The 23,111-nt window shown below is 50.3% G+C and overlaps 1 protein-coding gene across 2 annotated transcripts; it reads right to left on the bottom strand.

Moving 5' to 3' along the window:
- Nucleotides 1–526: 526 nt before the first annotated feature.
- YTHDF2 (YTH N6-methyladenosine RNA binding protein F2) lies at nucleotides 527–22,618 on the bottom strand. Of its 2 annotated transcripts, none has more exons than XM_086625945.1 (5): nucleotides 22,572–22,618; nucleotides 22,242–22,266; nucleotides 21,741–21,820; nucleotides 16,168–17,748; nucleotides 527–1,475 (listed from the first exon to the last, which is right to left on the bottom strand). In XM_086625945.1, exons 1-5 carry the CDS (start codon nucleotides 22,596–22,598, stop codon nucleotides 1,452–1,454), a joined length of 1,737 nt encoding a protein of 578 aa, XP_086482071.1. In that variant the 5' UTR covers nucleotides 22,599–22,618; the 3' UTR covers nucleotides 527–1,451. The 2 variants fall into 2 exon arrangements, with proteins under 2 accessions (XP_086482071.1, XP_086482069.1); XM_086625943.1 differs by lacking the exon at nucleotides 527–1,475 and adding an exon at nucleotides 13,503–13,710.
- Between the last annotated feature and the right edge of the window lie 493 nt (nucleotides 22,619–23,111).

The following is a 23,111-nucleotide window of genomic DNA, read 5'->3' as shown; positions in this document are numbered from 1 at the left end:
TCCATTTGTGGCTTTTATTCCCTCTGAACTGCCAAAACAAGAAAACCTGGAGTTTTAATTTCTTGACCCGGAGCAGTTTTCCCAAAGGCGAATCATCTGGGATGTGAGCAGGGGTCTGCATTGCACACCCACCTGGAAGGAGCCGGATAATCCCCAACTTACCTGTGAAATGGGAATGAGTCCTGAACAGCACGGGCAGCCCTGGGGAGGGCTGACTGTGGGCAGGCAGGGGCTCTGCCCGGTGCCAGCCCACACCACCGGACACCTTCCCACATCAAGGAGCAAAAACGATCCCAATGCACCGGGAACGAGCCCCGGTACCGCACCCGGACTGAGCTCGGGATGCCCTGAGACAGCTCACAGCACCCCGCATCGCCCCCAAGGAGAAACCACGTTCCACTCCTGGTTTTCAGGCATTAATACAGCAACGAAGCCCGAGCTGCCGTGCGGAGGGGAAGTAAGGAGGCGCACATCCAGCGGGAATGCTGAAAAGGGAGCGGCAGACAACAGTGATGCTCAACAGGATCTCACGTTTATTATTGAGAAGTGATTAATGGTGAAAAGAAAGGCAACGCCCATTCCTCATTGGCTTAACAAGAAACTGAAGAGACATTCACTACACATTTTTTTTTTTTTTACAATATTTCTTTCTTGTTTTTTTTTTTTGTCCAAAATTCATTTTCCTGTAAACAAAACGAGTTTTTATCACTGTTCTCCGCTTTCAAAATCAAATTAATCCCGACTTAATCTGTAAATCCGTATAATGCACAAGAACAGAACGTTTCTTAGGACTCCTAGTACTTGACTTTTGAGTAACAAAGGGTCAGAGAAAATGAACCACCGTTAAGACACAACCTCGTGGACCATTTCTGTTCAATTCTTCTTAGGCCAAAACCCCGACTTCCTCATGGAATTCTTCCTCTTCCAGGCCAGGGAGGGGGAAAAAAAAAAAGTTACTCCACTTTCCACAGTGGATGTTACAACTCGGTGTTCCAAGTGCAAATGTCAAAACCAGGGGGAAGGAGGCGCGAGGGGGTGGAAGGGAGGGAAGCGGCGGGGTTTAAAAATTAGAGAGGAAAAAAAAAAGGCATATGCCACTTACGGACTTTAAAATCCGAAAAAACATAGTAAAAAGACAAAAAACAAAGCGTATGCTCTGAAATCACAACCAAAGCCAAAAGAAAGGGGACAGTTTTTACCTATGCTCTACCTAGAAGGGATTTTTTTTTTGTTGTTTTTGTTTTTTTAAGTCCTATGTCTTGTGAAATTCCAATACTTCTTTGTTGTTGTTTTTTAAACTGCAAGTTTGTAAGAGTCTTTTTGAAGTCAATGAAATTAAGAAAAAAAAAAGTCCTAATTCTCTCTGGGATATTTTTGCTCTTTCTTTCTCTCTCTCTGAAAGACAGCTGGGATGCAATCTCTGCTGCAGTCTCTGTGGGAGGAATGGCCTTTTACTTGACACGGCCTTGGCGTTCCTGCAAAAGGGAAAAAAAAAAAGAACACGTTAGCCCCGAGCAATTTTACTCATCACCTCCATGCGTGGATCTGTGATGGAGGCGTGTCCCACGCGAGGACACTCCGAGGCAGAGTCTTTTTCTACGGTTAACGTGACGATGTATAGACTTGGGTCTACCAGCTCACCACCACGTTTCCCCTTCACGAGGGCCGTGGCTACTACAGCTCTGCTCCTCTTCCTCTCTTCCCGCTCACGGCAGCGTCCTTCAGCAGAGCGACGGGCTCTCGCCAGGACGGGCATCACCGGGCTGCTCCGAGCTGGAGGTTTAACAGCGTGAAAAGGAACAGCGCGGAGAAAAACCAACCCAAACCAACCAAGAAGGACAAACTGAAGCAGAATTGGTGGGGAAAAAAAAAAAAAAAGAAAAAAGTGGGTTTAGGTCACTGGTGAAGTTTGCAAAGCTGCCCGGGGTCCTGGGCAGGGACCCGCAGCGCCCGCAAGACATCTCGGCCATCACCAGGCTGGAAACCAGCAAAGCGGAGCTCTGGGCTGGAGGAGACTTGGGCAGCTCTGGGAGCAGGACTCGGGAGGGCTGCGGGGATCAGGCTGCGCTGGGGAGAAGGAAGAGGAAGCCAGGAATGAACACCGGGGCACACGGCACAGCTCTGCCTGCAGCCAGCTGCTGCTGGAGCCAGGCGGCACCAGAGCTCGGGGCCTCACCTGAACTGCCACGTGGGCACCAAAGCTGACTGCAGCTCAAATCCAGGGAGTACCAACAGCTGCCTTGGTCTGCAGGGACTGAAATAGGCCACAGCTACCAGCTGAGCACCTCGCTGATAACTCTGAAACCTACTGATGGCATCTCAGTCGAAAACCAACAGGTTCACACGACTCCCAAGGGTTGATGCCACAGGGATTTCCCACCGACTGCTGCTACCACCCCCTTGGTATTCATCCACTTCTTGCCTCCAGCACTGACGGAACACACTGTCCAGACAAACATTTGAACCAAGCTGAACAGGCAGTGCAGAACCAAACATAACCCAGGCACCAAGGGCTACTACATCCTCTCCTGTGCCAAGCACCACGTGCCACAGTCTCTTCTCTGTTAAACCCAAACAAAACCCAGCAGCTTTGCACAGAAGCAGGTCTAGACTATCCCAAAGGGTTAAGAGATACTGCCCAGCCCACGCTTGAAGTGCCGTTTTCCAGATCATACGACACCATCTCAAAAATAAAACCTGTCAACAGCTGAAGGGCTCTTGGCTGATGGCTACTCCTGCCTCTTAACTGCATCTTCTCCAAGAACAGGCAAGTGCCTGCAGTCTCTTGCACAAAGGGCACTGTGGTGTTTTGGCTCTGGTCACACACTCAGTGGTGGAGCGGGTTAATCGCCACCTAAGCCAGTCCTGAGAGGTGCCAAGTCCATCCCATCCCCACAGCAAAGCAACACTTGCAGCAGGTGCCCGCTGGCAGAGTGAGACAATTTGGGTTCACTCGCCTGTGTTAACGTGTGTCACTTAGAAAGGACACTGAGAAGGCTCTGAAACTGAGAGCTGGTCGTTTCAGCTCAGGATGCTTCCCTGTGATCTGCTGCTCTGCTCAGGACCGTGTGCCCCCATGTCAGGGCAGCAGCAGAGCTGCCCACCCGCTTCCCCCTGCCCATCAGAGGCACCTTCCCTTCCAAGGAGGAGCTCGCAAACTCTGCCAGAAGCACGCAGGTTGCTCGAAGAAACAATGTCCTCTGCCACCACTGCTAAATCCATGGAGAGCTTGTCTCCAAGGAGCTTCAATCCCAAGCTAACAGAAGACACAGCCATCTATTCTTAGAAACCTTCCCAAAAGGGAGGCCTTACATCCAGCTGGACACAACATCCCAGGCTTCGGCAGCCCCACGCACACAGTGATCCAAGGAGGCTCTTCTGCATGAGCTGGGTGGCAAAGCAAGCCCTGTGTGCCACCACACACAGATTGTCTTCCGGGGAGAGGGATGAGATGAAGGCACAGGTTCTCTTTAAGAATATCCACCCCACAGAAGTCGACTTAATTCTCCTCCTCTCCAGTCAAGTCTGCCCAGATCTGTCACGGTTGCTATTCATTGCTAAAAAACCCACCACCACGTAACAGCAAAATAAAACTACCACAAAAAAAGAAAAAAAAAAAAAGGCAAAAAAAGCAAAGCCAGTCTCGAACACGAAGCAAAACAAGCGCTGCAGGGAAAGCCGCAAATCAAAAGGAAGGTGCCAAGCCCTGTTCCTTCTCCGCTGCCTGGCTCGGCAACCAGCACGTTACGTTAAACATGGGCAGATGGCAACGGGACGCATTCCTTTGGGAAGGAGCTGCAGCTGCCTGAGCTTGTGCCTCTGTCTTCGTGAACGCGGACGCGGGATAAGCCGGCTGCCAGGTTCAGTGGCCCCCCTCTCCGGTGGCAGCCAGGGCTGGTGTCCTGGGCTGGCCGCTGGCAGTGGCTGGGGTCCTGCTGAGCGCGTCGCCCCAGCAGCCGAGCAGATGGACCCCCATTAGGCACTGCTCCTCCCCGCTGGGAAGGTGGAGCTGCTCCCGAGGCCAGGGGGTGGTAACAGGGATCCAGCCTCGGTGCAGAAGTGACCCCCCCCTCAAAGTCCCAGTGTGCCAGAACAGAAGGCACCACCTTCAAAGGAGAGGCCAGAAGAGATGTCCCCGTGTCCCCAAGCCAGAGAGGGGATCAGACATGCCTGAAGTGAACATCTGAATTTCAGGGTGGATTATAACCCAGTTTTTCTCAACTCAGTCTTCTGTTTAAAACCTCCTGCTGTTCAACCTGGAAATCCTGGCGCAGAACTCCCGCTGCCTCCATCCGTGCTACAAACAGCATCCTGAAGAGTCTGCAACAGAAGAATGCAGCAGGACATCTAACCACACCTGCTGCGGGCTCTCGAGGGGCTGGCTTCAACATCCACCTCCAGCTGTCTCCAGCCCTCTGCGAGGAGCAGGGCTTCAGACACAGCCAAGCTGCCCTCCGGGAGACGCGGAGGCAGCCGGCCAGGAGCTCTGCCCAGGGCACCGCTGCCAGGGAAGGAACAGCTCTCTACTCTCCACTAATATCAATATTGCTTTTCTTGCTCTTCTCTGGGAGATTCACAGCCGCTCTCTCACGTCTCCTCCTGGGAAAAGGGAGATAGCCAGGACCCGAGGGATTTTTACACCCTCTAATTTGCCAGTGCAAATTCCATAAAGACATCTTGGTCCTCGGGGCGTTGTGGAGTTAAGTGAGCTCCCGAATCACGGCAAAGCAGCAGATCTACCAGAACACACAGCAAAGGTCAGCAGTGTTGCAAACTTCCTGGCTCGTTTTCCTCCAAAATCCTGGGCTGTGGGATGGTGTAACCCACAGCCCACCCAGCTACGGGACAGCCCAAGAGAAGGCAGAGCAACATCTGCACACACACACTGGGCTTTGCTCTAATGTATAGTCCCTGGAGAGCAAACAGATTCCCTCAGAAAGTCTTTTATTCTCTTCAGCTGCACCTCCATCAGACCTGGTCTTACTGATCTACACAGCAGGAGCAAGAAACAGACACCGGCGCACTCGGCTCCATCCACCAGATCCCTGGCTTTGGGTATTTGGAGGCACCAAGCTGAGACACGGCCAGCGTGTGTGAGTAGGAGCCCTCTGTCATCATCCCATCACCTCACCACCCTCCCCGGGGGTGCTGAACTGATGTCACAAGTCAGGTCCTGATAACAGGAACCTAAGGAGCTGGTGGAGAAGGCTGATGAGAGATTACATTATCTAGTCACGCTTTGGGAAGCCAACAACAACAAAAGGCTCAAAGCTTTGTAGGAGAACCGATGACAATAGGTGATAACGCTGCACGTTTGTTCAGAGGCTCTTACCTTGATTAACAACCACCACTTCAATCTCAGTACTCCTCCGGCAAAGGAGAGGGTATTTCCACACTACTGACCAGGAAACAGAAGACTGTAACTAAAGGAAGGGCCTAGAGAAGAACCAAGAGCATGGCTCCCAGCTGTGCAGCACACACACCCTGCTCAATTTGGACCCGTCTGTCCTGGAGCACAGCATAGCAGCCTGGAGACATCAGGCAGGCCAGGATGCAGAATCAGTTTTCAAACTGAGAAGGTCCTACAAGCAAAAGGCATCACTTACCCAATAACTGTCCACACAGGAACAGCAGGAGATCACGAGAGTATGGTCTACACTCTCCCAGTACCATTCCCCAAAGGGCTGAGACACTCAGCCACCAAATGATGGCCTTCAGACACACGTACCTCTTGCTCATCAGGCACCGTGCCCACGAGAACACACACAGCTCTCACCCCTCCCTCAAACACCTGCTGCAACAACACGGCGTTCTGCTGTTTGAATTCTCCTCCCAATGCTGCTGCCTATCCCACACCAGATGCGATCCTGGCAAACGATGCAGTGGGATTTCCACGTGCCCGTGTCTCCAAGGCAAACGTCTGACTTGCCTTAGGAATCAGGAGTTGTCTCAGATGTGCTCAGCACAACCTTCCCAGCAGGATGAGCTCAAGACAGGGTCACAGCCAGCACAAACGATGGATGATGCATCACTTTCTCCTTGCTCTTATCTGCTCCACAAACAGCCTCGAGTCCCAGCTCATTTACAAACCACACACGAGGTTTTGCTGTTGTCAGCATTAGAAAGCCATCAGAGTTAGAGAGGAAAGCTACATCCCAGTCTGCCTTGCTTAGGAAAGGGGCTAAAAAAATCAGATACAGGGATCTGGTTACAGTCAGACGTTTTCATCCTACCTCCTCTTCACTTAACAGAGCTCACCACCAAGCACGACGGCAGGAGACACGCAAATAAAAGCGACTCTTTATCACAACAGGAAAACCCTTTTGTTTTACAGATCAAACCCAAATATCCACACAACCCCAAAAGGAGCAAACTCGTATCACTGAAAAAAACACGAGCCAAGCAGGGATGCAACTGTACCTGGTCAGCCCCTGCGCTTCAGACTTTGCCCCCCCAAAATGCAGAAGGCAGCAGGAAGCACCCACCAGTGTCCCCTGCCACCACACTGGCCACGCAAGGCTGGGCAGTTGGGAAGCTCTGGTTTCCTCCCGAAACCCGAACACGCCGCAGCACTGCTACACACTGGTCACCTTGCTGTTTAGTCAGAAGGATATGAAGTCACGGAGAATAAATAAGGAACAGCAAGATGCAATTTCCAAAAAAATCTGGAGACAGGGTTTTTGCAAGGGTGTGGAGTGACAGGACAAGGGGCAATGGCTTTAAACTGAAAAAGGGGAGATTTCAATGGGATCTAAGGAAGAAATTCTTCCCTCTGAGGGTGCTGAGGCACTGGAACAGGTTGCCCAGAGAAGTTGTGGCTGCCTCATCCCTGGAAGTGTTCAAAGCCAGGTTGGATGAGGCTTTGGGCAACCTGGTGTAGTGGAAGGTGTCCCTGCCTATGGCAGGGGCGTTGGAACTAGATGGTCTTGAAAGTCCCTTCCAACTCAAACCATTCTGTGATTCCATGATTCAGGTAAAGCCAAAACATGCCCTTAACATCAGGGAACACAACCACCACAGCAGCCATGCACTTTACACGAGACACTGAATTTCCATGTCGGAGCGATGAGCTTGGAGCTAAAGGAAAGGAGGACACAAAAGGCACCGGGACTTTCCCCCTGCAGTGGGTTTACACAGGCGAGGTGGTCCCAGCTGTCAGACACCGGCAGCATGCCGCTGTTCCCCAGCGTCTTTCAAGGTACTTAAAAAACTGATGGAACCCATGGCAAAGGATGAACTTCTTGCTTAAACACCACATTTGATTGCAATGAAAAAAGCAACCCAATTCCCACAGACGTTTACCATCACCCTTCCGTAGAAAGCCTTGTCCCACAGGGCAAAACTCCTGCAGGAAACAGAATGGCAAAAAGGCTAAAAATGTACATGAATATTTAGAGCAAAGAGCAAGGTAGAGCAGCCTGGGAGGACTCCCAGTGGCATTCCATGCTGGGGTCCCACTAGGGACTGCAACTGGACTTGCTGGCTTTAGAGTATAAGCTAAACGATGAATTCTTTCAAGTCATTAAGAAGTAAAATAAAATCTTCTTTAAGAGTCTTTATTCTTCCCTGTCTCTACAAGGGACGAGCAGTTTGCCATGTTTCTTTTTGCAGTTTGCCAACACTTCCCATTTGGGCAGCTCCATCTCTCCGCTACGGAGCGGGGCACTTGGCTTTCATTTATCTGTCCACATCGAAATCCCAGGGAAGAAAGTGAACAGCATGGACAAAACTAACGGGAATAGTTGATGTGAAAGTTTAAGCAAACAGCATTGAAATACCGACAGCATTTAGCAAAGGTTCACTCTGAGCCAGAATTTTGACCTACACCTGAAACAGTAAAGTGTTTGTTTTGTTGATTTGTTTGTTTTTAAATTGACCAGTATTATTCCTGCTCTTTTGGGTTCACATGAAAGTTGTTTTATTACTTTGGTTACCTCAAATCATAGCTCATACAGTAAATATTAGCACCACATGCCTCTGGAAAAGGAGATCTCCACTTTCATGTTTCAAAATCTTCACTGCTGTAGAGTTCATAAAGCCTTTGCACTGCCCGGACACACCACGCAAGTGTAATGCCAAGGACTGAATGATCTTGTGCACAGAAAACCCGTGGAGCTTCACTGGAATTTGTGGTTCCATGTATTCATAAAAGATGTAGAAAGTGGAGTGAATAATAAAGTGACAAAGTTTACTGATGATCCTAAGCTACTCAGGGTAATAAAAATAGCAGCTGACTGAAGAAATGGAGGACTTTGTGAAAAAAAGCAGCTGAACATTGCAGTGAATTTGGTCTACCTGGTTTGGATAAATCAAATGACACGTGGGAAAAAAACCACTGTCCTAACTCCAAGATGACAGGCTCCAAATGGATCGTTCCCAAGCAGAAACATGAGCTCAGGGTTATGATCTAGAACTCCAGGAAAATGCCTGCCATCAGGAAAAGTAAATATCACCCAGAACAGATCATTATGCCTTTATACAAGCCCCAGCTGCACCTCTATCCTGAGCAGCCTGTAGCTCTGCTCCTCTCCCATCACTGCAGGCATACAGAACTGGAAAAAAGTCAGGGAAGAGCAACAGGGACAAGCAAAGGACAGAAAAGGCTTCCATCCGCAGAGCCACCATGTGCCTGGAAGAGACACGACTGTAAAAGCAGAGCAGGCACAGAGAGGACACTGAAATCAAGTGCTCACCACCTCTTCCACCGTAAGAACTACGAAGCGTCACATGAGGCAGACTCAAAGCAAACTAAGAGGATGTGTTTCTTTACACAACACTTAATTAAGCTGAAGAACTTGCTGCCGCAAGGATCCTGAGGATGCTCGAGGAACGCATCAAGATCTTGGACAAGAAAAGAGACCATCAGCCGTTAAAGACAAAGCTACATCCTCTGGGTCCAAGAAATTCCTGAGCCACAGATTATTAAAGGCAGGGAAAACCTTCAGAGATGGATAAATATGAGCTTGCACCGTCCTTACAGGCACTGGCTCTTGATCACGTTATTGTCAGCTGCACATGAAGCTTTCTACTTAGAAAAAGAGAGCAAGGATGCTCGAGCCATGTCCCTCCCGCATCCATTGGATCTGCAGATCTCGTGGCCCTAAGGGCTGCAACGTTGGATAACACAGTTATGGCCTGATCCCCTGCAGTTCTTGTGTTTTTTGAGGCTAAAATACTACCCCCACCCCAAATCAGGCAGTAGAAATACTTCACACTACAAGAAACGCACACCACAATATTCTGTATTATGAGAGGACAAGGGAAGATCTATTTGCCTGCTTGTCAGCCCCGAAGAGCTGAATTCATAAGCTCAAGGAAAAGAGCCAATGCTCCCTGTAGCTGTTTGTGTGTACCCTCATTTTAAAGCAGCATTCACTGGAACACCCTTTTCTATTTCAGCTTTTTTTTATATAATTTATAATGTACCAAGGTCACGGCACTCAAATCAGCTGAACCCCAAATTGGCCTGCAACAGCCAAAAGGCTGACCATCAGGACTTCACCGTTTCTTAAAAGTTTGCAGGTGATGGTGGGAAATTCTCTGAAGTCATGTTGCAGGAGATGGTATCACACTACAAATAAGACCTGAGAGAGCAGAGCCTTCCCTGTGTGTGCAGACACACATAGGGGAGGAAACTAAAATAGTGTGGTTTCTTTCTCCCCCCAAGATTAGAAACAAAAGGCAGAGTTTTAGGTAGATTTTATCTAAGTCTTTTAAACTGGTATTACATTACAAGAAATAGCTCTGCAGTTAACCACAAAAAAAACCCCCACCAAACACAAAACAGCTCAGCATTATCCTTTCAATGAAAAAAGTTCTAATGAGACAGAACCAGAAACGCAGTCTTCGTTTGCAAGTTCTCGCTGAGGAACAGCTCACAAAATCCAAACGCTTTCCCATCACCGCACTATTACATGACTTAGACAGCAATTAAAAAGCCTCACACTGGGCAGGTAGTTGCTGGAAGGAGCTACAATCCACACTCTGTCCCAGCCACCAGCTTGGATAACGACAATCCTTGTTAACGGCGACTTCCCCGGGTAACTTTGCTGCACTGCTCCTACTGGCAAGCGTCCAGCGTTTTGCACCACTAAGGAACTGGTTTATTAACTCACAAAGCCCTAAGATGGTACAATTACCACCAGGTACAAACAAGAACATCCAGGAAAACGAGAAGGCTCTAATAATGGCAGTGAAAACGATGGCAGAGTACAGAGCGAGCAGCTTCCTAAAGGAATACCTGTCATGTAGCGCTTTACAGGAGACAGGGAAGAAGAAAGCAACTTCTTTCCGACAAAAACTTGCTGCAGAATTACATTTGATGAACAAGTGAGGAACACAGTGCACGAAGCTAGTCTTGATGTATTGCACATATACGAGGCTCACGTATCCATGCACTTCAACAGTTTTCTTGGGATCCTAATCAGCTTTCAGCAATGTCTTGTGACCCACTGCACTTCTGCACCAGAGAGAAAAGGCAGGGAATGGAACAGGACCACGTCCCAGTGCTTTCACTGAACAAAATGACTTATCTTGTAAGGAAAACTCCTTTTTCTGGAGAAGTGGCTGTTAATAAAACAACCCGAAACACAACGCCTGTAGTTATTAACCTCAGTGCCAGCGAGTCACCCACAACTGCTGCGCAGGGGGAGAAGCAGCCGCCGCTGCTGACATCTCACACACTCCCTGCTCGCATGCCAAACCCTCCACCTTGTTTCGAGGGAATTTGCCAGCCACACACATGCAATTTCAACTCAAAACAAAAAAAAAAAAAACAAAAAACTCAACTTTGCTCCTCCTTCAGCAGTCAAGACATTCATTCCAAGTCATTACCATGTTTATAACGAATGCAATTAACATATTTATTAAGAACGATCAGTTCAAGGTATTCTGCAACCAGGAGCAGAAAGCACCCAGCCAAGGTGAAGGTAACTTGGATGGGAGGGAGCACGAAGCTTTGAGCTGGCAACATGTCCAAGAACAGCGTGTGAAATAAACTCTCCTGCTCAAGACCAGACCTGTAAGAGGTGCAAAACCTCCTTGCTGCCCCCGGCCCGGAGACTAGGAGAAGAACAGCTCCTAATCCCACTAACAGTCCTCAAAACCCAGTTTTAAATAGTGCACAGCTCGACAGCTCCTTATACCAACTTCAACAAGTCAACTTTAAACATCATATTTTATAATGTTTCATTTTATTATTTTACAATATTAACAAAACGTTGTATTAAAATATTATTTTAAAATATTAACAAGATATTAATAGTGAGAGGCAGGGCTCTGAGGCAAGTGGAACAGGCTTCCTCTTCCACCACTCAACTTCCACTTTCCTTGCAGTGAAATGGCTCCCAGCTGCTCCTGTTTTGCAGATGAGGAAACAAAGTCCCCTGTTTTACAGCAGAAAACAAGGATTAGAGCACCAGCCGGATCTAAGCCTTCCCCCCCAGTTTTCTCCTGCCTTCCAACAAAGCCAGAACACAACTAAAACCACACGAGAATGCCCTGAGTGCTTTCCAGTGCTGGCTTAAAGATATCATGAAGAACAAGGCATTCCTTATGTCGAACAGCCAGTCCCAAACTACTAAAATAAGCAGCTCAGTTTCTGGTTCCTCTATTCCTGGGCAAATACACGAGCACGGACACACACATACAGGATTTAAAAGGTCTGGAAACAAACTGAGAGAAGCCGTGTGCGCTGCCCAACAGCGGAGGGTATTCGCAGCGAGGAAATTCCATCCTGGTACAATCAATCCATTAACTTCACTATGGGCAGGATTTGGAGCAGAAAGAGCACATGGCCTTGGGATCACGGGATGAAAGGAATGGGGTGAGTGCAAGCCATGTTCCCTTGCTGTCATAGGAAACAGCTGGCTTTGCCCGGATATGCAATACCCAGGAACCGGATCTTATGACCAGAAACACTGTCCTGTTGGATATGGTAAAGCCAGAGAAAACACAGCACTAGCCAGGACGACTAACGGCAGGAGAAAAATGCTGGCCCACCCAGCAGGAAACAGGCTCTCCCCTCCAAGATTACAGATTAGGAAGAAAAAAAAAAGCTTTGCAAAATACATCAGAAAGCATTTTTTTTTTTTTTACAGCAACAGTGAAACAGTCTGCTACTTTCCAACAGGCTCAGAGAACACCACTTACTTTTCCCTGAAATCACATTTTCTAAGGGGGAGCAGTGACTCTTGCCACTATTAATCATCCTTCAACCAGCAGACGCTGTCAGCTGAGACACAAAGCAGCACATTTCCAGAAATAATAGCTCCAATCTGGCAAATGGCACCTTTCTGTTTCGAGGCCGGCATACTTCGGCATGAAAAATCCCCACGAAAACCCACCCCATCCTGCACAGCTCATCCTGACTCAACACCCACCCAAGCCCCCACGCAAAGTCTCTTATCAAGTGCAAACCTGACAACTGAGTGCTCTGGCCCTGGAAGAGATGGGACGAGACTGGTTTTCATTCGGTATCCTTCCTAAAATTTCTGGAACTTGCAAGTAGCCAAGCACTCCAACCCTCCTGGGCAAGGAAACAGGAGAATGAACCAAAATAAACTTCCCTTCGAGTTGACATCCATTGCTTTTCCAGAAAATACAAGCTGTTAACCTTTCACATGCAAGCAGATCACTATCCAAGATCTTTACACTGAGGTCACGGCAACATTCCTAGAAATACAAGTGTATTACTATGGACTAGGGATTTCTGGTGTTGTTTGGTGTTTGTTTCTTTTTTAAAACAAAAATAAAACAGTCCTTCCAGGGAAAAAGTTGGTGATGTTCTGTACGACAAGAGCAGCTGTTCTGGGTTCCCAGAAGTCCTAAACTGCTTCAGGCAGGATCACAACGGGAGTCAGCTTCATCATTCTGGGTCAGGAGAACATTGAAACTTTCCAAAAAACTGGATTAGTGAGCAAAGCAACACACTCGAAAGACACGGAGATCAGTCTCTGAGGACAAGACGGGCACAGGCAACAGGAAAGCACAAGCAAAAGCCTGATTTCAGTGTTTTCACTCTCCTTCACTGGCCACAGGGAATAGCACAAACACTGTGCAAAGCATTTTTCATATGATTTCTGGGAACTATTTTAGGGAATTCTGAAGTGCCTCTAGCAGTGAGAAGGATAAAAGAATATTCAAGAGTTCCCAGACTTTTCACAAGAGCTCATCCATCCGCTCGGGCAGCAAGCAAGGAACCGAACTGCAAATCAGACAAAGGTTTAGGCGAGCTGAAGCCAAGTGAAACAATCGCAGCATGCCAGAAGTTCAAAACAAGCCAAACTTTGAGACATTTAAGCTTCAAGGAACAGGAATGCAGAACATTAACATATTGCTGCCATCCAAAGCCTGGTGGCAGAGACAAAGAGCTGGTAGCAATGGGATCTCCCCAACACAAAAGCAGCTTGCCGGAGGAGCGCAGGCAGGGAGCTTCGCCACTGCCTGCTGCCAGAGCACCACTTTAACTTCTCAGTGCCTCCACTCTGGTTTCTGATTGATCTTTTCCTCTCCAGGTGATTACCTGAGATGCTTCAAGGCTTTTTTGCCACCCACAGTCCCGGGGTAAACATCAGCGTTCACTCCAGGGGACAAATCAACTACCCTCCTTGAGCAAAACCGACTGCTTCTCAATGAAGCCATGGAAGAGCAGTTAGAGAAACCTCAACATCTCCGGGGCTGTGTCAGCGAGCAATCGAGGAGGTCGAGCTGCTGTCGAAAGAAAGACCAAGTCACTTCCTCCGTGCCGGATGTCCCAGGGCAGGGGCCCTGAGCACGCAGAGAGTGACTCAAGGGTAAAAAGCAAACACCAACTGTACAGCTCCGAGACTCCCTCCTTGCCTCTGAATTCCAGAGCCGTATGACTAAGTTCTGTCTCAAAGAATGGATGTTTTCCTAATGGACTGCTTCTGCACCGGAGTCCCACGCTGAATCAACTGGGACGCGTTTAGGAAGGAGGCTCTGGCCACCGTTCCTGCTTCTGACCCTCACACATCCCAAAGAAACAGAGGCAAGCAGGGGAGGAGACTTCCAAATGCCATTGGAAAGATGATAATGGTGGTTTACAGTTGGAAGAAAATCGCTAAGCCATGTTTTTAACACCTTACTTTCAGCCACAGCAGCCTTCCAGCAGGAGAGACCATCAGTCTGTCCACCTTTCCCCTAGCCTTCCCCACTCTGCTGCTCTTCCTCCTGCTCACCACCTGCTTATATTTACCCCATATTCACTCTCCTCCTCCATCCACCCCCCACCTACCCTCCAGCAACACTTCTCCTCTCCCATGCACGCTCCCTCTGTGCCAACATCTGCCCCATCTCACTCTGCAAACTGCTGCTCCCTAATGTCACATCCGGAGCGTACGGTAAGTCCCACTTCCCAAGACGCACCCAGCACAGACCAGATTTCTGATCACAATCAAAACCTCACTTAGCAAAAGAGAAATCACTGCTTCAGACCAGGCTGGACACCAAGCGGAACAATTTTAGGATGTGAAGTCGCACAAAATATTCAGGTTCTCACGAAAATGAAGTTTACACCTCCACACCTCGCAATGTATTCCTCCCTTACAGATTTTTCTTCAGGCACTGTAAGTGCCAGGGTACCAGCTGCAAAACGTGACCACCTTCGTGTATGGGTGATGCTATTTATATAGACAATGCTCCAAGTAAAAAGTATATTAAAAAAAATAATTTAAGAACTGCATTCACTGCCATGGCGAGCAGTTGCAGCTCCTGCTTCAGTTCTTCAACCGTTGGGTGGAAAATTCCCCGTTGCTGAAACTAGAGGGATCACCAGAAAACTTGGCAAACTCCCAGAAAGCTGTGCTAATGCTAATTTGTAATTACTGTTTTGATCAAACACAAGCGAGACCCCGTATTGCGGGGAAAGTCGGCCGCAGGTGACTCACCCAGCTGCACCCAAGAACACCTGAACGCCCACCGGTCACTGAATTTTCCTCCCAGAGTTTGGGCAGGATTTTCAATTAGCAATCTTCCCGCTAACGATATCAACCACGACAGCAGGCTTCGAGCGGCCATCACCGAGTGGGTGACAGCCCACCGCCTTCGCGCGCGGCAGAGCTCGCTGCCGAGAGGAACGGCGCGACCCGCTCCACGGCCAGAGGGAGGACGAGGAGTCACGGACTTCAACTGCTGCATGGGAGATGTGGGGTGGGCATCAGACAAAGCCTTCCACCAGGAAGGATAATTAATTGGAGGAATGGATTGCCTGGGGAGGGACAGGAACTGCAGTTCCTGACCATTTTAGGAGCGGTGGGAAACATCTGTCACGCTGACTCCGCTTTGGGTAGGGGGTGGATTAGGCGGCGCTTCAAAGACCCAGCTCTGTTTTCTGCCACCTTCTCACCCCCCTCCACTGATCACGGAATCGTCTGGTTGGAAGAGACCCTCAAGATCGAGTCCAACGGTTCCCCCCGCACTGCCAGGGTCCCTAAACCATGTTCCTCAACACCCAATCCACACAGTTTTTAAACACCTCCAGGGATGGGGACTCCACCACCTCCCTGGGCAGCCTGTTCCAATACTTCACAACCCTCTCTGCAAAGAAATTTTTCCTGATATCCAACCTAAATTCCCCCTGGTGTAACTTGAGGCCATTCCCTCTTGTCCTGTCATTCATAATGTGGGAGAAGAGACCAACCCCCATCTCCCTACAACTTCCTTTCAGGTAATTGTAGAGAGCGCTAAGGTCCCCACTGAGCCTCCTCTTCTCCAGACTGATCAGTCCCAGCTCCCTCAGCCGCTCCTCACAGGACAAGTTCTTTAAACCCTTCACCAGTTTCATTGCTCTGATCTCCTACTTTATGCCGTTCCGACCCAGGAGCCGACAACAGCACAGAAATAAATTTTGTTTAGAACACAGCACCGGGGGAAGGCTGAGGTTTCGAGCAGCCGAAGGGCAGCCGGTTGCAGGCAAGGCCCTGGGCGAAGCCTCCTCACCCCCCTCTGCCAGGGTGCTGGCACCCACTCCCACCACAAACAGGGGCTGTCGTCTGGGTAGTGGGCTCCACATGCGAGCACACAACTAGTCAAAAGGCAGCCTGATGCCCATCAAGCTCGCTCACGAGCCCACGCCGTCAGGCCCCGGATTTAGTCTTTCCTCCATCTCCTGCCCCGCGGGACTTGGCCGAGACAGACAAAACGAGTTACCTTTTTAACATTTTCCTCCTCCTCTTGGCGTTTCTCATAGTGTGAGAAGTCATCAAAGATGGAGGTGGTGTGCTTGTAGGTGGCAATGATTTTCAACACCTGCTTAGCCTTTTCCAGAGGCACCTCCTGAGTGTCCCTGGAGTTGGTCACTGGTTTATTCTCGTTGTTCTCTAGGCGGATGTGCCGCAGCTGGCTGTTGGGAACGTCCTTCACAAAAATCCACCTGACATCAAAACGTCCCTTCCACTTGTCCTGGGACCACACCCCTGCACACGTGTTATAGTCCACGGCGGATTTCATTTCTGCTACTCCGCAGAAGTGACCACTCCCATTGACACTGAACAGTAAGTAAACAGGGCCCTTCCCGTTCATGGAGCGGTAGGCAGCATCCAGTCTCTTGTTGCCGTGCTCTGTGCTGCACCAGATGTTGTATTTGATGGAACGGTGGATATCGTCCTCGGAGTAACTCTTGATGATGAAAACCCGGCCGTGTTTTGGGTTCCAGTCAAAATCCTTGGGGTTGTAGTTGTTGATGGACCTCAACTTCTCCAAGACCGGGTGAGGCTCCGAAGGAGCGGAACCAGAACTGGCCTGAGACTGTCCCACTCCATTACCGTCCACCCCGTTTTGACCGAACCCGTTGCCGCGATTGCGAGGGGCGACCCAGCGGGCGGGCTGAGCCGCCTGCTGCGGCACGGGCAGCTGTGCCGGCGGTGGCGGCGGCAGCGGCTGGGGCTGCTGCCCGCTTGAAGCCTGTGCCACCGGTGGGCTGTTATTGATCTGCTGACCCACGGGCTGGGGCGACACCTGGGCTGGCTGCTGCCCCAGATTCTGAACTAAAGCCTGCGACGGGGCTTTTGCCACCGGCCCTTTGTTATCCCATGTTCCGATATCCATGTTATGCTTTATCGGAGGCGGTGGAAGACTTGAACCTGCAATGCCATTCTTGGTCTTCAGCTTGGGCTGCTGCTTAGCCGGTTTGCTGGCGATGTCAGCCCAGGAGGTCGGCTTTGGAGGAACAATAGTAGCCGGAGGCAAACTGTTGGATGCCACGATATTACTGGTAATGGATCCGCTACCCACAGCCGAACCAACGACTTTCGGGACGCTGCTTGCAACGTCTGTGCTGCCCAGCTTCAGAGCTGCCATCCCTTGGTCGATGGTGTTCATGCCAGGAGCCTTGTTCAGGGTCTCGTTAGCAAAGGCAGATTGTCCATCGATCATCGCTCCGCCCAGCGAGCTAGGGGCATAGGCGTAATTGCTACTATAGCCAGAGCTTTGAGTGGATTGTCCCTGAGAACTGTTATTCCCCCAAGCCGAAAAGTCAATCCCACTTGGAAAGAAGTTAAAGCCATGCTGCCCAAGAAACGGAGTGCTGCCAAGGGCCCCTGGCTGCCCGAACATCGCATCTGGGAGAAAGTGAGGCTCCCCGTTGCTCAGCTGTCCGTAAGAAGTCAGGTAGGGCATGGGTGGGTCACCCCCCGTAGACCAGGCAGCCTCGCCTAAGGAGTAGGAGAATCCAATGGAGGGACTGTAGTAGTTCGGTAAGTAGGAATCGGACATGGCAGTGTAGGCATTATTCTGAAATAAAAAAAAAAAACAACAAAAATAAGCACTGAATAGCTAGAATGACTCGAACAAATTTCAAGGGAGCAGGAATAAAAGCCATCTTAGACTTCCCGTGCCCCACCCCTCCCTACCTTGGGGCTGGGCAGATAAACAGGCCTGGCCTTGAAACGCCTCCTTTGTTAGAAGTGCTCTGAAAACTTGTTTCATTGCCAGCGAGATCAAGCACAAAGGCTTAGCAAGCTTCCCATGCTCAGGTGGGAGCACGTTGTGTTCCTGGTGCACGATGTGGGACGGGACACCGGAGCACTCCAGAGCTCCTGCTCAGGCTATGAAAACAGTACCTTACCTAGCAGCCAAATGTTATCTTCTATTTTTTGCAGCTACCACCAAAGAGGGCTTTCCTTGCCTGGGTAATGTACACATCTGCCTTAATTTTGCTGTTTGAGGGGGCGTTTGGGGAAAGGACTCAGAGAGAAGTGGAACATGGAGGAAAAAAGTCCAGTGGAAGTGAACTGCCAAAATCATCTATGTCCCTAATTGCCTTCCTCAGTCCTTCCCTCAAACTTATTCCCCATGAACACAGCTTTATACCTACAATTTAAAGCTTCAGAGCTCAAGACAGTCCAAGAACCTGCAACTGAACAGGGATTTAAAGCCTCATCTTCAACACACAAACTGCTCCAGTGCTGCAGGCACACACTAAAAAATACCTGAAAAATGGGGAGTGATCACTAGAGATTCAATAGGAGCACGGTGAGAGCAGCAGCACGAGAAAGCAGCCTTCGGATTCGGCGAGGGGAAAAAAAACTGCTCCGTGCCTCGGTCTCCCTTGTCACAACCAAGCAACCTTCAGGTTATGAAAACAAACACCTAATTTGACAATTAGGGAGCTCTCAGACATCGCCGAGATTTGCTTACGTGAAAATCATTCTGTCATTTTGCATTCAAACCACCGTCCCCTCCGGGGAACGGCGAAAGCCACGCTAATGGCCATCATCACCCAGGCACTGGAACCTGTGTGCGGGCAGCCTTGTGTTACCCAGCTGCTTCCACACCAACCCAGCACAGACGAGATGGAAGTCGGGATCGGTTCCCGTTTAAAAGCTTGGCTGGCAGCAGGCTCCGCTCCGTTTTCTCGTTGAATCATGTCTGCACGTGCCAAGCGCAGCTCCCGAAGGGCTTCATGCCGTGCCGAGATCTATGGAGGCTCTCAAGATGGCTCTGGCACCCTCCAGAAATAGCTGCTTTGCCTCTCCACCTTCCACTGAGTTAAAGGAAAGCAACAGGTTTGGGGCTAACTCAGCCCCAACTTGACAAAAATTAATAGGAATTATTTGAAGTGATGTTTTCAGAGACAAGGCTTGTTTTGTCATGTAAAACACTAAAAACCTTTGTGCTCTTCATGGTTTGAATGCATGAAAAGTCAGAGACGTTCTCTCCAGCCTTTCTGTTTTTCCAAAGAAGGGGTCCCAAAAGCAAACTAACAACAAAACTCTTATCCAGGGTGCAGTTCACTACCTGAAGAACTCCGTCCTGCTGAGCCCAAACCAATGAACAATCTTTCGGGCTCCATCTGTCCAAAACCACAAATACTGACACTGACTGATTTAAAAAAACTCTGTCATTATTTTGAACCAGCAAAGTCTCTTCAAAAGATAATCCCCTCAGTTACAAGAGTAACAATATATTCTCCTGGAAATTAGCTTTAATGGAATATAAACATGCTGGACCACACCTAAAACCTGAGCCCAGCAGACAGAGCAGCACTTGCCACAGGCTCCTCCCTCACAGCATGCACCACGCACCACTGTCAGATTAAAATCTGTCCCCTTGTCACCTCGCAATGTTTTCTTACACGCTGTTATACAGCATGTAAAACATCACGGGAAAACTACGCTCCGCTACCCTGCCCTGGCACAAGGGACACACTCACTGACCAGCATGCAAATCAAACTTCACCAGCTTCTAATCCTCTCCGATGACTCAGACTTTTTGTACAGCTATTTCCTCAAATTCACTACTCCTCTTCACCTTGAGACGAGAAAACAGGTTGTTGCTGTTGAGCTTTTGGGTTTTAAGCTGTTGAAGAATCACTCACGGCGTATCTGAGCTTTAAAATACACAGTAACCTATATACTGGGCTGCCAAGTTAATAACAGTCGCACCTGGCACAGCAGCTCCTGAAGGAAGAGCCAGGAAACTCTATCACTTGTTTCCCAGTGCTGGTGTGGAGAGCTCAGGAAGCAATTTCAGAAGCCACTGGTGTTACCCTGCAGCAGTGGGCTGCATTAATTTGTTTTCCAGAGCCTCATCCAGAACTCCCTTTCCCACCTCCAGAGAAGCTGCGCACACGTTGTTCCTTTGCGCTTGGAACCTGGCTGGTGGGCTCAGCAGCACTGTGGTGCCCTCCAGACTGAGCCCTGGGGTTTTGTTTCCTGCTTTATCGAGTTTAAAACACTGACGAGAGCTGATGAGCAGCACAGTGCGAGCAGAGACTGAGATAAAGTCACCCTGAAGCTTCATTCCAACTTAACACAGTGGTTTCACCTCACTCCTGCTGAATTTCTGGAGCAACAGCTCTGCTCCACCTCCTGGGGTGCACTCCAATCACTCCCTTATTTTTAAAACACGTTTTTACCAGTGTGACACATGCAAAAAGAGACCGAACATTCAGTTGTTCTCCATCAAACAGGCAAACCAGGGTAAAACACCATGTTGCTTCCAGCATTACGGTAACTTTCGCTCTCTTTAGCAGATTTAAATAAAACTACACTTCACAGGAAATGCTTCCACATTCAAAAGGAAGCTGGAAACTGGTGATGTTCGTTTCTAGGATAGAAAAATCCCACATTAAATGATAGCTACTAGGAAAGCAGCTAGTTTTATTTGAGACTCTAGAAGGCAATCATACTCTCTTGCTCTCTGCAGGACGAGCTTGAGCTTGTGAGTTTTTAGGGAGCTGAGTGTAGTAAGTTATCTTACTGCACAGGCTGAATTCCGAAGGTTATGAACAGCTGACAGGACTTTAAAGAATACTTAGCCTCATATCTTCAGCATAAATAGGGAAAACACTTGTTGAAAATTTAACTGGGAGAGAAGCCTGTTCTTGTGTTCCAATGAAACATGCACCACCATTATATGAAAAAATAAATATACTGACTAGTGAGAATGACCGAAAAAAACAACAGAAAGGGAAAACCAGAACAGCTTATTTTTACTTATCACTACTGGAAAGAGAAGCCAAGAGAATAAACTAAGTGCTGCAGTCCTGCTACAGACGTTCATCTGTAAAGCTTACTTGTACCATCTAATCAGCTCAACTCCATCTGTTATGCTTCACCCTCCTACCGCTCATTAAGAAAAACAAACAAAAACCAGTTAACAGTGGAGCTAATCTTAAACAGAAAGTTGAGAGGAAAAGTATCTGGAGGTTTGACTTTCCTGAGCTGATCACAAGCTCTGTAGCTCGACTTCTAACTAAAGCTCTCAAAAAGCCTTAACAGCCTTTCTCATGTGTGTTCTGTAGGGTTTTTGGTGAAGAACAGAGAAAAACCCATGACACGCATTTCCAGTTTACTTGGCAGAGAGACAAGAACATTGACAGTATCCTCCACAAGCCCCCGGAGCATAACTGCGCTGCGTGGAGCAATTTCACAACCCAACGCAGTGCAGCTGCTCGTGCAGCACAAAAAAACAGAAGCCAGTGAGGAAACAAGGTCGTAACAGTAAAAGTGAAAGAGCAGAAACAGCAACTTCAAGGCGGTTACATTGAAAAAACGAGCTGAACAACTGTAGGAAGTCCTTACACCCCCAAGAAGTTGGTAAAACCTTCAGACCTCACCCACCACAACCTAATGGCATTCAATGTTTCTGCCTGGAGAAAGGCATGTATCGAACAGCACATAAGGAAGCTGGCACACATCAAAACACAATCGGTGGAGCCAAATTTCACTTTGCTAGAGAGCAGCAGGGAGCCACCTGGCTCTCGGTTTGCAGGTACTCACCGGCCTGGCCTGGGGACTCAGGTAGGGTTCAAAGTCATCATCGTTTAACCCATCCTTCTGATGCACAGATCCATTTTGCACTGGGGAAAAGATTCAGGGCATTAGGAAGAACTCTGCCAACAAACCCGAACGTTTACCAGCTTAAAGTATTTAAAAACACACCTTACAACATAACCAACCCCCACCAGTCATAACACACGACGCTCAGCCCAACGGAGAGTGGAACGACACTTCACCACCACAGAAACGCTCTTCCAGCGCAAACTTTCCCCAGTCCCAGAAAGCACGCCGGGCTCCGCAGCCCACGGTCAGTCTTTCTCGCAGCCGCTCCGCTGGGTGAAGGCACAGCAACCCGAGCTGCCCAGCAAATGGCAGCGTGAATCCTCCCGGGCCCTTCCCCGCAGGCACGCTCCCCAAAAGCACAGCATCCCCGCGGGATGCGGGATCCGCAGCCGCAGCGCTCCCCGTTCCCGGCCCTCCCCGCCGCCCCCGGGCTCTCACCTTTGTTCCCTTGGCCTTTGGGTCTCTGACGCGGCGGCGCGGCGTGGAAAAAGAGAGGGAGAGCGGTGAGTCAGGGGAGCGGAGCGGCCCCGGCGCGGGCGGGCGGCCCGGCGAGGCGCGGCGCGGCGGGGGGAGGCCCAGCCCGGCGGGGGGAGGCCCGGCCGCGCCGCAGCACAATGGAGGCGCGGCCCTGAGGGCGGGGAAGGCCGCGGCGGCGCGGCCCGGCCCGGCCCGCGCCCCCGCCGTTAGGCCCCAAGCCGCGGCCTCGCCTAGCGCGCCAGGCCCGGCGCCACGAGGGGGAAGGCCGGGCGGTAGCGGCGGGGCTCCTACCTGCTCCAGGAGGCTGCTGGCCGACATGGCTCCGCGGCGGGGGCTGCTGGCGGGGCGGGGCGGCGGGCGGCGGCGGCGGCTTTGTCCGGGCGCGGCGCGGCTGCCTGGCGGACTCCGACTCGCCCGCGGCGGCTGCCTGGCTGGGGCGACGCTCTAGCCACCCCCTCGCCTCTCCTTCCGGCCCGCGTCTATGGCCCGGGCCCGCCGCCTCGCGCCCACACGCGCTCCCCGGGCGTCACGCGGCACCGCGCGCGCGCCGCGCTCCCAGGCACAATGGCGGGAGGCGGGGGGGGCGCGGTGCATGCCGGGCCGGCGGAGGACCGGCGGGATCAGCGCCCCCACTCGGCCGGGCGCGGGAACGCAGGGGGGGTGGTGGAAGGGCGCTCTTAAAGGGCCAGGCGCCCCCACTGCCCAGCGGCGCTTTTCCAGAAAAAAAATGGCAAATCCGAGGTGCGGCTGCAGTTCCCCCTCCGTCCCCGCTGCGGATTTGGGGAGGGGGGGTCCCTCCCCAGCCAGGGGCTCCCTGCATGGGGAGAGCCC

This window comes from Tauraco erythrolophus, chromosome 24, assembly GCF_009769465.1.
Source record: "Tauraco erythrolophus isolate bTauEry1 chromosome 24, bTauEry1.pri, whole genome shotgun sequence".
NCBI classification, from domain to species: domain Eukaryota; kingdom Metazoa; phylum Chordata; class Aves; order Musophagiformes; family Musophagidae; genus Tauraco; species Tauraco erythrolophus.
The sequence above is the reverse complement of the archived record's forward strand: the minus strand, read 5'-3'. Positions and strand labels throughout refer to the sequence as shown.